Source organism: Rutilus rutilus (assembly GCF_951802725.1).
Source record: "Rutilus rutilus genome assembly, chromosome: 15".
Lineage (NCBI taxonomy): Eukaryota > Metazoa > Chordata > Actinopteri > Cypriniformes > Leuciscidae > Rutilus > Rutilus rutilus.
The window spans coordinates 9,400,670-9,415,820 of NC_140220.1; the positions used below are offsets into that span (position 1 = coordinate 9,400,670).

Below are 15,151 nucleotides of genomic sequence, written 5' to 3' on the forward strand. Positions count from 1 at the left end.
AATTTAATTTCCTACCGTTTCGGAGAGAAATGTAGTAGCACGTTCATCTGCCAGTGGGTCTTTCATGGAGACTGTCCTCGTGTGTTTGCAATTTGAATATAATAATGCATTTAAAAGTCGGTGCGCTTCACCAACGGACGTCGCTCAAATGCCTCTGGGCGCAATTGGATAGACCTAAAACCAATCAGAGCGATCGTCATCGTGTAAAGCCCGCCCCAACGTTTCTGATTGGTGCCGCGATTTCGACGGATTAGATATGGGCTTGAATGAGCTCTTTGCCAGACTACTTGCAGAGCAAATCTAAATTTGCCGGAAGTTGTCTGGGTTTTCCCAGGTTATATATGGGCCAGTCCTAATTTCAATATTAATTTTACATAACATTGACTGAGATCTGTTTTGCCGCTTCAGTGACGTTTCACTGCCTCAAAGTTTTGACCTTGTCCGCCCGTGATGGGCTTCAGTCACAAAGCCGGCGCATGTTAATAGCAATTGAAGGCAATTAGGTAACAGAGGAGACGGTACAAACTAGTGAGCAATCCACAGCACTCAAGTGGAACCATGTGGCAAGCTAAACAAACAGCCCATTCAGCCCAGGCACCTTGACTATGTTAGACTGCTGTCGGATGGCAATAATGAGTGTGGTTGTTGTGGAAGGAAGCTTTTTTCCATTGTTAAGCGTGTGTTTCCATACACAAGTTTGTGTCTTAGAGGCTGTGTTTCCACATGGCCCGCACTGAAATTGTACAGTACAGCAATACACGCACACTCCAGCTCATTAAAGCAAAAGGCTTTTGTTGTTCCCTGCTCTGTTTACAAGGCGCATACCCAGCCGCTTCACCCTGAGAAAGCAAAAGCACTTAATGAAATATTCCTGCTGCATCTGTGGACGCTTAGATAACAGACCTGGAGCCAAGCATGTGGGGTGTGTGTGCAGGGCCCAGAGAGGGTTCTTATAGTTACAAAGCACAAGAACTTTTCAATTGAACACCTATGAACCTGATCTGAGGCTTAGAGAGCCATGTGCTTTATATTTGTACTGGATTCAGATCTCAAACTATGTGGCATATGTCTATTTGTTAGCATAACTGCGTTAAGAACTGTCATGCACAGTAGTTTCTTCAAAATGAGGGCCAGGGGTCCAACGGTCCCCTAAAAATAACAGACATCGACATACACAATTTGTTTCAGTTCTGAGCAAGTATGTTTTTGAGACCTGAACACATGAAAATGATGTCAGGACAACACTGATTGACTTCACTGCAGACTATCCTGAGCTAAAGAATATTTACTTTATGCTTTTAGAACCCTCCAAATAATAATAATACATTAAGTATGGTGAACTAACAATGAACAACACTTTTTACAGCATTTATTGTGGTTAGTTTTACTACAAAGTTTGGGGTCTGTAAGATTTTTATTACATTTTTTTGGAAAGAAAGAAAGAAAGAAAGAAAGAAAGAAAGAAAGAAAGAAAGAAAGAAAGAAAGAAAGAAATACTTTGAGGATGCATTCGTTTGATCAAAAGTGACAGTAAAGTCATTTATATTATATTTCAAATAAATGCTGTTCTTTTGAACTGTATGTGCATCAAATAGTTCTGGAAAAAAATGCATCCTCTTTTTCACAAAAATATTAAGCAGCACAAATGTTTTCAACAATGATAATAATAAATGTTACTTGTAAGACAGGAGTAATGGCTACTGAAAATTCAACGCTATCTCACGACCAATTCGTATGAATTCGTACGAATGATAAAAAGTTGGCTAATTCGTACTAATTCGTACGACCTCACTCGTACGAATTTGTACGATTTGTCTAAACCCACGTGATGGGTAGGTTTAGGGGCGGGGTCAGGGGTAGGTCATTCGTATGAATTCATACGAATTGGCCAATTCGTAAAATATGTACGATTTTGCAAAAATCGTACGAGTCAGGTCGTATGAATTCGTACGAATAAGCCACCTCGTAGAATTTGTACGTTTTCCCGTGAGATCGGGCTCGAAAATTCAGCTTTGCCATCACAGGAATACATTACATTCTAAAATATACAAATACAAAACCCTTACTTTCAATCGTAATAATATTTCACAATAATATTAGATTATTCAACGTTAATTCATGTTTGATCATAATCATTAAATGTGTACAACATGAAAGGTGTTCAAAAGTATTCCTGCCATTGTGGTAAGCTAAAGGTGCAGTTTTTGCACTTTTATCCTGACACTGCTGATCACTCCATGCGGAAACCCAGATGGATTTACCAGCACTCCGAAAGGTTATAGTGCCACTGTAGAGGTTTGAAACAGGCATAATGTCAATGGATCAAAGTACGCTACAGCATGGCTCCTCACTTTTTACTATTTATCTGAGGGTATTTTCAATCACGCTGGCAGATGGCTGACGCCAAATAAGCAGCAATTTGCACGAGTCATTATCCATTCACGGGCTGTTATTCAGTCTGCAGCTGGGATTATCAGATTGGTTCTGTTTCCTTGTGCGCTCCTGCTCGTATGAGGTCCTCGCTATAAAGGGTTAATTTTTTCAATCAGAAGAGGGGGGTTATTTTAAGGACGGTTGCTTAGGAATGCAGAAATTGTCATTTGTGTTTTTGGAGACGAGGACTTTAAAAGGATGAACGGAAGAAAGTGTTTTGCCCCTCTTTCCAAAGAATGCTCTAAAAATACCCTGTGCCGGCCCACTGAACCTATACTAACCAGACGAAATCCATCTGGCCTTTCCGCAGCCACACTCGCTCACCACCTCTCTCCTTCTCAGCGGTGCACGCCTGTCATACACACACGCACACAGCTCTTGATGAGTGGCGGAGGACAGAGCTGGAGAGATGTGCTCCGCATGCCAATGAAATCACTGCTGATTTAATAAAGACTCGTTTTTAGCAGCTTTACGAGGGACGGCGAAGTAACATCACCACAAACAACCTTATGTTTGTATCCCCTTGTAGGGTTTCTAACGGCCTAGGAAGCCTTTAAAGTTTCATCTCTGCGGTAACAAGCTTGATTGCTTGCTTTTTCTGTCTTCGACTGTCTGACCCTTGACGTCAGTCTGCAGCATTGACGTCATGCCCAGGTTTCTGAGAGAAGCTGAGCCCTCAGGAGGCTGTGCTGGAGAAGAGGAATGCGAGGGGTTGTAAATTTGTAGGAACATAGCTGAGGAATTGTTTGAGCGAGTGCGTTTTGTATGAATAAAACATAAGATGCGTAACTGATTGAGGAATTAGGTCAAAATAGTGAGAAGATTCAAAGTTTGTTTGTGTGCGAGGAATTACGAGCGCACAGGATAAAAACATAAGGGGAAGAAAGGCAGTGTAAGCCAGAGACTTCTAAAAGCATAAGATAAGAGGGTCTTTAGAGTGTGCTGGATCCTCTGGGTGACCACAATGCACTGCACACACATGCTGCCCAAAGGCACAGTGGTAAACTTTGATTCAGCTCCCTGTTCTGTTCTATCTGGCAAACAAACACAAAAAGAGTGAATTCGTCTAACACATTTCAAATATTGACCCTCATCCAGCCGTCGTGCAACAGGGATGGAGAGATGCAGGAAAGCTGCTTATCTCTTGTGAACGTGTGCGGTCGTAGTTTTAATTACCTGAAGTGTGGAAACCCCTCCAGACTGCTCCGACTGACGGGATTTCTAAGTGAACAGATCTCATTCTGGTAGTGTTAAGGATTTTCAGCATTGGATATAGAACACTGTTCCCCAGTGCATTCGGTGTACAGTATGTTTATTGCGTGTAATGCTATGGATCATTGCTGGTGTTCTCTGGCAAAACCGCAGCCTAAAATATCCTCACTCTTCTCACATTGAGATCTGGAGAGAGAGCGCCCTCTAGCTCTCATTGTTAGTATTGCAGGATAAATATGCATTCCGTTCAGGAGTCCGAAGTGGGAAATTCGCTTTATATTGCAGACAGAATAGCAATGATGCAGATGACCAAGTAAAAATGCACATCTCTCTCTGCAAATGTTTGCTGAACAGTTTTTTTTAAACCACACAGAAGTAAATTTGACTTATTAATGCATTGTATTTGCTTAAAAGGGATTGTTTACCATTAACCATTACCATGTGACATCATATACCCTCACCAAGGTGAAACCAGGGATCCAAGTTGGATGTTGCATGGATGTAAGCATTTTATGTACACAATTTTTATTTTTATTATTATTATTGCTCTCAAGTTAGTTTTTTTTTTTTAAATGTTTAATGCAAAAATGATATTTAAAATCTTTTTCCACCAATTAAATGTAATAATTTCCATTTAAACACCAAATAATAATAAGAAGAAGAAGAAACAGCAATATATACCTACAAAACCAAAAGTTTGGTGTATTAATCAAATCTTACATGCAAGTTAAAAACACACAAAATTAAAACTTTCTCTCTTAAAGGGATGGTTCAACCAAAAATGAAAATTCTGTCATCATTTACTCACCCTCATGTTGTTCCAAACCTGTATACATTTCTTTGTTCTGCTGAACACAAAGGAAGATATTTTGATGAAATTTTGTAACCAGGCTGCTTTGGGGCACCATTGATTTCTATAGTAGGAAAAAAAAAATACTATGGAAGTCAATGGTGCCCCAAAACTGTTCAGTTTCCCACATTCTTCAAAATATCTTCCTTTGTTCGACAGAACATTCTAAATTATAAACAAATTATAAGTATTCGATATATCAGCCAGCCCTACCCATAGCGTATTCGGTTCAGAAACTCTCAAGCTGACAGATTCTTCTCTTCTACACACACAGGTGAGAAGTTTGAGCTGCATGCAGGCACGGAGTCTACGCCCAGCGTGGTGGTCCACGTCTGTGACAGCGACACGGAGGAGGAGGAGGAATCAAAGATCAACCCTAAACCAAAAATCATCCAGACCCGGCGCCCAGACCTGCCAGTCTCACACTGAACTCTACAGCTCCACACAGAGTCAGGAGGATTTGACCCCTCCACCATCTCCATCACAGGATCTCGGCCACCCTCCTTCAGAACCTTGTTAAACACACAACCAGGGTCTGAGGGACTCTGATCTGTGTTTCTCCGTCAGCACACACATGTATACAATCCTCAATGTGCTGTCACAGTTTTTTTTTTATGTTGGCAATACTCTGTGTTCAATATGGCCGCTCTCTGTCCCTCTTTGCCACTCTGACTCTGTTGTAATGTCATCTGATCACCAGTTAGAGGCAGCATGTACCTGTCCCTGCTCTCACCTACGTCTCTGATTGGCTACTGGACCGTGGCACATGATGGTGTCAGATGTGCCTATTGGCTAACAGCTGGCCATTTGGCTTTGCTCTTGCACAGCAAATATGTATCATTTGTTCCCAGCAAGCCATTAATAATAGTATGTTCTTCATAAGGGCATGCAAGCCACTAAATGTGGCTAAACACCAGCGCTGCATGTGACACCCTCAAAAATATATCTTGCCTAACAAATTTCTGTCAAATAATCCTAGAATGGCAAACGGTGCACTTGTGCATAGCAAAAAGTGCAGACTGCAGGAATAGTTCCCTTCAGGCCAGTGCATGTTCTGGTAGCAAAATATACGTTTTTATTTCCCGCTATGTATAATTGTCTACATGTCTCGCCGACAGTGTTCTTACAGAAAAACGATGCTATTCTGAACAATAAGCTGAAATTTTGTTCACACCATGGAAATGGTAACTATGAGTTGCTCCCCCTCAATATGAATCTTTTTTTTTGTCGTGCTTGGTCCCCAATGCCCCTTGTAAGACGGAAACCTTAAAGAACTTTTTTTCCCCATTAGCTCCCATTACAGTTTCAATGGCTAATCAGATGTCATTTAATGAAGTCTGTAATATGCATGGTTACTCGTTTCTAGAATTTATTGTAGTTGTCCAAAACCATAGATTTCCTCGTAGTTTGTGAGACTTCGTTCGCACGTCAGTTCATTTCTAATCATTTCAAAGAAATCATGTATGATGCTATTGAGACAGATCTTCCAAGTGCTATTACACAGTGTGTAACAAAAAGCTATTGTTATGATGGTGATGCCGACCTTTCTTATCCTATTCAATATCTTTTTGGTGTGCTTAACTCATTTACGGATTATTTAACAAAAAAACAAAAAAAACTGATTTATGTATCCATAGTACATAACATGAAGGCATGCACAAACCATATCCGTAGATTTGAGTCGCAAAGGCGATATACAACCCCGAGTAGTCGGCAAACACACCACAAAAAAGCATTAGTTAGTTAAGGTATAAAGGTTATATTATTTCTTCCAAGACTATAAATGACACCAATCCCTGGACAGTATATCATCAACACTGTGATGTGTCATTACTGTGATACTTGACTGACACCCTACGCTGAAGTATTATTGTACGAGTGTGTTGTACATGTAAGAAGGTTATCAGGCTTAAACATCTGTTGTTCAGTGTTCACGACTTGTTAAGGGTAGCCACAGCTTTCATAATACCATGTTTCCTGTTGAATTGGATTGTTCCTTGGTCCAAATGCTGTCTGTCTGTGTCCATTAGCCTAAAAGAATGTAGAAGTAATACACCCCATCCCGCTGAAGCAGTGACTCCTTCGCTGTTCTGGAAACAGGGTTCTTGCTGCTCTCTTTTGACATTGCCGTCTGCATTGTGACACAGATGTTTCCATATGCTACCGCAGCCTCAAGCCTTAGCAGTGCACACTCTGGTCCGCTTCTCTGAAAATAAGAGGCATAGGATCAGAACACGTCAATACGATAAATGTGTAAATGAATGGGGCGAGAGCAATATAACAAAACCGATACCAACCGTCCACTGCCTTGGACCTTCCCTTCCGATTCATTATCGTCTGCTTGGCCAATCAGCTCTGCCCATATTCTCCTCTCACAATCGACAAAAATCTATCGCAGTCTCTCATGCTGCCAGCCTTCCTTACTGTCATGTAATTTACGATTTTTGTATTGTTCTGTATTGCACTTTCTTATTCACATGACTGTACACAGTATCATTCAGTAACTGTATTTCCTTTTATTTGTCATGTGCTCCTGAAGACATGATTAATATCTCTGTTCTTAAAGTCTTTGATCTGGAGTTAGTGTCACTGATGTTGGAAAACAATATCCGTATTGTGTATACTCGTGCAAGACCATTGGTGTTCTTGACATCTACATGTGCGTCCTGCCTGCCGACACTAAGGAGACATATCTGTATATATTAATCAATATTTTTACTGCATTTTTGTACAAATATTCATGGTAGCCATGTACAAGTAGTTGAGATGATTCTTTGTTAGTATTAAAAAAAAAGTTTGGTTTTAAAACTCTGGTGTGAATTTTGATGACTACTATATTGTACGATAGATAGATATACAGATAGACAGGCATGTCTCAAAGATAGATAGATAGATAGATAGATAGATAGATAGATAGATAGATAGATAGATAGATAGATAGATAGATAGATAGATAGGCATGTATCATAGATAGATAGATAGATAGATAGATAGATAGATAGATAGATAGATAGATAGATAGATAGATAGATAGATAGATAGATCTCAAAGATAAATAGATAGATAGGTCTCAAAGATAGATAGATAGATAGATAGGTAGGTCTCAAAGATAGATAGATAGATAGATAGATAGATAGATAGATAGATAGATAGATAGATAGATAGGTCTCAAAGATAGATAGATAGATAGATAGATAGATAGATAGGTCTCAAAGATAGATAGATAGATAGATCTATCTATAGACAGTCAGACGGTCTTAAAGCCTCAAAATAGCCAAACACCGTCCTCACGGAACGCGCTGATGACGTGTGATGTCTGCGCGAGCAGTGTGCGCAGAAGTATGGAAATACATAAGTCGACAGGCTGGTAGCCTGGTAGGACCATCTTAAATACATATTTATTATGTCTATGGGTAGGACATCCTATTGGATTGAACGAACATATTTTTGGTCCTAAGACTTCCACAGAATATAATTTTTAATATATATTTAGACCACTTCTATATTGATTGCTATCAGGATGTGAAGAGCACAAGAAAAATAAAGCATCAACTCAATAATATTAAACTTCTGGTCAATCATTTGACCCATTTCATTTAAGACTGGGCGCAAATGTAATTTCACTATCCACCGGAAGATGGCAGTCTTACCATCTCTTACTGATAGCCACTCAAAGGTAAGAGTCACTCAAATGGCTGTTAATGAACACTTTAAAACTAAATTTCTTCAAAATTTCACATTCATTATTTTTTCATTAAAAACTAGGCTGTAATAAAGGGGAGATCGATCCGATTTAATTATAATATCATTGTTATATGTCAATGTATTGCATTATGCTTGCCGCCTTAAACTTTTAACGTGAAAAAAAAACTTTTTTGACCCACCCGGTCACTAACTTGGCTAATCCAAGTAAACAGAGTGTGTGCGTTCCAGTCCCAGGTTCCAGGGCCAAAGTGAGTGCGTCACCAAGTGTCCTTGTTTCACAGCATTGCTGAAAGCAGCCTGTAGGAAGCTGTGCCAGGCCAGGTTCCTGAGCACCAGTGCCAGCCTTGCCCAGAGAGACCCTCTCCGAGTGTGGCACAGGAATAGGTGCATGGAGCGGTCGCCACCTGCTCAGAGGATTAGCCAAAACCACACCAGAGACCCTCCGTAACACCAATTGCTTTCACAAACACATATTTTTTGCTGTGAACACTGAAGGAATTGTGTCTTTGGCTCACTTAGAATATCACTTTCACTGTACTTTCTCTCATTTTTTACATCTAAGCTGTATTGAACCTGTTACTGGTTGTGTGCCTCAAAATGTGACTTTTTAAAGGATATATTACAGTGAGATATCAAACTTTGGACAGTTTTCCTTTTTGGGCGTTTAATGGCGTTTAACTTCTGTAGTCCCATTTAGTAAAAGCTTTAAAAAAAAATCATGATTTGATTGGGGGGTATTGGAGTGTATAAAATGTGTGTAGTATAAAATGTGAAAATATTTTGTGCTTGTGTTCACCACAGACTTTATTTCAGGCATTTAACCAAAAACAGCTTCAAAAATGCTAACTTGTTTCTGAGTTTCGGCCTTCAAAAATACATTATCCGCAGCACTCCAATTTTAAACATCTGTGAAAAATCAACAGAAAATTCCTTGATATTAACATCACACATTGGGCCATGTTTTAACAGACTTTTCTAAGAATGATTTATTTATTAACAATAGTAAGCTAAGCTCTCTTCTCATTAGGAGAGCTACATTGTTGATGGCACTAACACTTGCATGACAAACCAAAGGGCAGCGTTCGTTTTTTTCGTTTTCCATGTAAAACATACCCAGATTCCGCTGCAAGAGGCTGTGTTTGTTTGTGTGGGATTGCAGTCAAGCCTTAATTGAGGAGATGAAATATGTGGTGACACTTTTAGAGAGGGACGAGAGCGCTTGTGCTGCTGGGATAGAAGGAAACACATAGGTAGCGGACAGATGGAGGGATGAATTGATATGTATGCGAATGGAATAGACAGATGGATCTAGAACAAGCACACAAACGTGAACACACAATCCTGCCTGTCGTAAACAAGAACGTGTCTTCCTCTTCTATATATATACTTGTCATTGCATTAGATAGAAAATGTCACTTGGTTTTGTAATCAAATGCAATGATCACAGACACACATATACAAAAAGCATCATAAGTCAGTTGCGTTATAATCTTTTTTATTTATTTATATCCAACAATGGCATATAGGTCTGGGTATTGCAACAGTGATTGCTTCAGTTAAGGCATGTTAATATACATTTGTCCAATCACAGGACAGGGGAAGGGTGTTAATTTTTAGTCTTCAGGCCTATTGGGCAGGAGACCCCTGTGCCGCCCAGCCCGCAGTAGCCATTGGGGTTCTTGCTGAGGTACTGCTGGTGATAGTCTTCTGCATAGTAGAACTCCTTGGTCATTGTTATTTCTGTGGTGATGGCTCCGAAACCCTCTTCAGTCAGCACCTGTCAACAGAAAGGCCATTTATGATGGATACTGTATACAGTGAGCGTTTAACCTGATGAGATCTGTGTTTCTTTGTTCCTGAATTAGAAGAAAGCAGTAGAATGAAATGTAAACCAAGTATTTTTAAGTTAATTTATGTTAAATGTTAAAGATTTCTTTGACCAAAAAGAAAAAAAAGTGTCGTAATTTTGTTTTTCCTGATCTTTAAGATTTTTTATATGTATTACAGTGCTGTGGAAAAGTTTAGGTTCTGAGATTTTTTTTTTTAAAGAAATTAAAGGGATACTTCACCTCTGGGAAGATGAATGTGTATTTAAAATAGGTCATTTAAGTAGAAGAAATGTGAAGAAATTTTTGAATTTGGAGCTTTCTAGACTGAGAAAAGCCAGAAAATATATTTTTGGCTTATGTGGATGAAAGACAACAACTCCCAGAATGCACTTGCTTCGCTGTCTTAGGAGGCCACGCCTACCGGTAAGAGTGCGCAGTTTAAAACAACAAAGCTAGCCTACGTGATGAGTTTGCGAGGGATTTAGAGATAGCCCAAAATGTCCGGGATTCGGCTTTTGCGTTCTACAGTAGCCATTCATTCATCATGTTTACTGTGGCGAGCAGGACGAGGCTGACGGCCGCGGGAGAACGGCGCGAGGCCGGTGGCATGATTACTGAGACGCGCCGGGTCTCCCATCTCTCACGGAGGAGCGGGAATTTTTCTTAGCAATGGTAAAACGCACATCAACCGATCACTTGTTTAGCGTTCATGTAAACACTACATTCAAATTCACCAATCGGAATGAATTCAGTTAGATTGAAACAAAAGGTGTGCATGTAAACAAGGAATAGCGACCGCAGAAAGCAAAAGCTGAATCCCGTACATTTTGAACGATCTCGCCCGCCGGACAAGTCCGGGAAAAGGAGGATGGTTACTTACTCAGCTTTCTCCTACTATTCAGCTTTCTCCACAGAACAAGAGCCTGCTAGCTTAGCTTCCAAAGAAAGACGGCTGACACTGTGTACATTCTGTGAGTGAGATCAGATCCCACCCTGTATGGGCGGGCTGAAAACATGCGGAACAACGCCTTCTACTGGCTATAGTCTTTAGCCTCTGTCCAGAAAATCCTCCGATGACGCAAAATGACGATTTTTGCGTCATCGGAGGATTTTTTCCAGACAAAAAATACATAAATCTCTTGTCTCAGGGGGATATGAGGGTGGAAAGCATGGTAATTCTAAAATACTACAGGTTTTCTACTAATACAAAGCTTAATGCTAAATCCTGAAGTAACCCTTTAATACTTTAAAGGGATACTCCACTTTTTTTGGAAATAGGCTCATTTTACAACTCTCCCAGAGTTAAACAGTTGAGTTTTACCGTTTTCGAATCCATTCAGCCGATCTCCGGGTCTGGCGGTCCCACTTTTAGCATAGCTTAGCATAATGAATTGAACCGGACAAGACCTATGCTAAGCTGTGCTAAAAGTGGGACCCCCAGACCCGGAGACCCGGATTAACTCTGGGGGAGTTGTAAAATGAGCCTATTTCCAAAAAAGTGGAGTATCCTTTTAATTCAGCAAGGGCACATTAAATTGCTCAAAAGTGACAGTAAAGACATTTAAAATGTTACAAAAGATTTCCGTTTCAAATAAATGCTGTTCTTTTGACCTAATTCACCACAGAATCCTGAAAAAAAAAAAACTTTTTTCAACATGAATGATTTCTCGAGGATCATGTGACACTGAAAACTGGAGCAATTCAGATTTCACATCACAGTATTAAATTAAAACTTAATTCGTTAATTTATTTGTTTGCTTAAACCAGTAATTTTAATTAGTTTTACTGTATTTTTTGATCAAATAAATGCAGCCTTGGTGAGCATAAGAAACTTCTTTCAAAAACATGAACATATCGTACAGACCTCAAACTTCTAAACGACAGTACATAAATAATTTATTAATATTTATTCAAATTTATTAATAAATAGTATCTGTAAGGATTTGCTATATTGCTCTGTGATGTTTAATCCTGGCGTTCTCTTCCAGGCCCACGTAGACCCTTTGTGAAGCAGTACAGCATTCATTTAGTGAGAGAGAGAAAAAGGGAGTAATGGGGATTTCTAAATTTATAAGGACGGGCAGATGTTCACTTCTCCTTCCAGATGTTCAGAGTAGTCCGTTAGGAGGATTATGGGAAGGATGAGTACCCTGCACTCCTAATGCCTGAGGCCAAGCACACACTCCCAATGATCCCTGCAGCATCCACACACGACTGGTGCATGGTGTTCATATTGATTTAGTCTTTCTCTCTCGGTGAGAGCTTGATTGTTTGGGGTTGATGAGAGACAGCATTGGGCATTGTGGTGTTTGTGAAACTAAGAGATCACTGCATCTGATTACATTTCTATAACCCACCTTTTACCAGTAGACAGTTCGACATCTGAAGATAATAAGACAGATGCTGAAATGTGATCGGAGCAGCTACATTATTTGTAAATGTAATCATTTATGTAATAAATGTAATGATTAAATAAAGGTTTTAATGATTTAATTAATCAAAACAACATGTATTTGTAGGCCTTCAGAACAGCCTTAATTAATTAGGAGCTGAAAACATTCCTCAGAGATTTTGGTGAATTGATTTGACGTCTGCAATCCATGATGTGAATCTCCAGTTCCAGCACAACCCAAAGGTGCTCTACTGGATTGAGATCTGGTGACTGTGGAGGCCATTTGAGTGTTGTGAACTCACTGTCATGTTCAAGAAACCAGTTTAAGATGATTTGAGCTTTGTGACATGGTGCATTATCCTGCTGGAAGTAGCCATCAGAAGTGAACACTGTGGACATGGTCAGCAATAATACTCAATTGGTACTAAGGGACCCAAAGTGTGCCAAGAAAATATCCCTCACACCATTACACCACCAGCAGCCTGAACTGTTGATACAAGACAGGATGGATCCATGCTTTCATGTTGTTTACACCAAATTCTGACTCGACCATCTGAATGTCGCAGCAGAAATCGAGACTCATCAGACCAGGCAACGTTTTTCCAATCTTCTATTGTCCAATTGTAGTGAGCCTGTGTGAGTTGTTGCCTCAGTTTCCTGTTCTCATCTGACAGGAGTGTCACTGGTGTGTCTTCTGCTGCCGTAGCTCCTCTGCTTCAAGATTTGATGTGTTGTGCGTTCAGAGATGCTCTTCTGCAGACCTCAGTTGTAACGAGTGGTTATTTGAGTTACTGTTGCCTTTCTATCAGCTCAAACCAGTCTGGCCATTCTCCTCTGGCCTCTGGCATCAACAAGGCATTTGCATCCACAGATCTGCCACTCATATTTTCTTTCTTTCAGACCATTCTCTGGTTGTTTGTGAAAATCCCAGTAGATCAGCAGTTACTGAAATACCAACAACCATGCCATGTTCAGTCACTTAAATCACATTTCTTCCCCAATCTGATGCTCAGTTTGAACTTCAGAAGATCGTCCTGACCATGTCTACATGCCTTAAGACTGGCTGATTAGATATTTGCATTAATAATCAGTTGAACAGGTGTACCTAATAAAGCGGCCAGTGAGTGTTTTACTGTGCTTTTGCCAGCATTTACAAAAGCTCCACTTTGCATTGTAGGCTACCCAACAACTTCCCTTTGTAAAACAACTGTAACACAGCTGGCTTATTGCTTGAGTCCTCTGCCTTTCTCAACCTTGTTAGTTTGTTGAAAATATAAAAAAGTGAGTGCTTTTTCTACCTTTCTCAATTTTTGACACTGTGACACCTGAAGCGATTTAGTGCAGAATAACACACTGAAAAAGCGCCATTCACATAGTTTTAAAACAAGTAAAAGGTTTTTGAAAACTGAGTTTTGCTTGCTATAGCGCTTAGCAACTTTTTCTGTCACCAACCTTTCCCATTCTTTAACCTCTTTCTCTCCATCTCTGCGTCTCAGTGCCTGTGTGAGAGCGAGGGTTGATTCTGTGAAGAAACCTGCCAACTACCACATTTTGCTGACCATCTGGCAAGAAGCAGTTATGCACCTGTTAGGAGCAGCTGCAGGAGACGGGAGCTAGGTACAGACATATCATCTCTCTCTCTGTCTCGCTGTCTTTTTATAAAGTCCTCGCAAAACCTGTACATCCACCCATCCATCAGGTGCCCTAAGGGGCCACAGGGAGCTCCGCCAGAGAAGACAAATTAATAAAGGTTCAACTGGAAGGCATGTGGACAAAATGTGCCTGCTTTCACCAGATGAAACATTTCATCCTGTGCAGAAAATTGAGGTTGCCACAATGTCACAGAATTTGAAGAAAACACTTAAAATTTTCAAAATTGAGACCTGCTGCCAAGACCAGCATGCTTTTCCATGCTGAATTATTCTAGTCAGAAAAAAAAAAGATTTGGTGATTTGAGGTCAAATCTTATAGTTAACTTAATAACTAGCACTCCGCCAGCATTAAAAACACCAGCCACAGTGGTGGACGTGATGATTATTTTCTAAAAAAGAAACAAATTTCTAATTTAGACTAAAATTACACAAATCGTGACAATAATTTAAAATCTTTTTAAGGAAACTTCGCATCAATGCAATTTCTTTCTGCATGTAACGACAACGTACACAGTGGTGCACACCATGATATCCAATTCGTGAACAAATTACTCTTATGGAATGATTTTTTAAACAGTCACTGATTCAGTGAATTAGAGCCCTTTATTGAACCATGAGTCATTTTTCAGTTGTTCTCTAAATGAACCGGGAATTAGATTCATAAAAAAAAAAATTGTGTTTAAATTTTAATTCTTACAAATACTAATCCATTTCTTTATAGAAGTTGTGCATATTACATTTTTAATACATTATAAACTAAAAATAAGCAATAGTATAAATTAACATTAATCTTGATTAATGTTAATTTATCAAAAGATTCTTCTATTCGCAACTACATGTCAACTAACTCTGAGAATTTGTCATCTAGTTTGTCAAGAGATTTAAAGCTGCGTTTTTGAAGAGTGTGCATGTGCGTACATGTAAGAAAGAAATAGACTTTGATTGAATCTGCAAAAATAAAAATAAAGCAAAATAACCGAGAAAAAAGTTATTATTCCACCACCTGCGTGACATCATTGACCAATTTGCGACAATAGCGCACTGCAGAGTGCTAACAGCAACACTACCGGCATTTGTT

At 39.6% G+C, this 15,151-nt stretch overlaps 2 protein-coding genes across 4 annotated transcripts in view; one reads left to right on the forward strand and one right to left on the reverse strand.

Annotated features, from left to right (window-relative positions):
• rcan2 (regulator of calcineurin 2) overlaps positions 1–7,299 on the forward strand; it is a 75,168-nt gene extending 67,869 nt beyond the window's left edge. For both annotated transcript variants that reach the window (XM_084432452.1, XM_084432453.1), the window contains one exon: positions 4,770–7,299. In XM_084432452.1, the coding sequence (XP_084288578.1) occupies positions 4,770–4,924 (155 nt within the window). In that variant the 3' untranslated portion in view covers positions 4,925–7,299. The remainder of the gene's footprint in view (positions 1–4,769) is intronic.
• A 2,379-nt stretch (positions 7,300–9,678) lies between these two features.
• msraa (methionine sulfoxide reductase Aa) overlaps positions 9,679–15,151 on the reverse strand; it is a 69,908-nt gene continuing 64,435 nt past the window's right edge. For both annotated transcript variants that reach the window (XM_084432917.1, XM_084432918.1), the window contains one exon: positions 9,679–9,977. In XM_084432917.1, the coding sequence (XP_084289043.1) occupies positions 9,807–9,977 (171 nt within the window). In that variant the 3' untranslated portion in view covers positions 9,679–9,806. The remainder of the gene's footprint in view (positions 9,978–15,151) is intronic.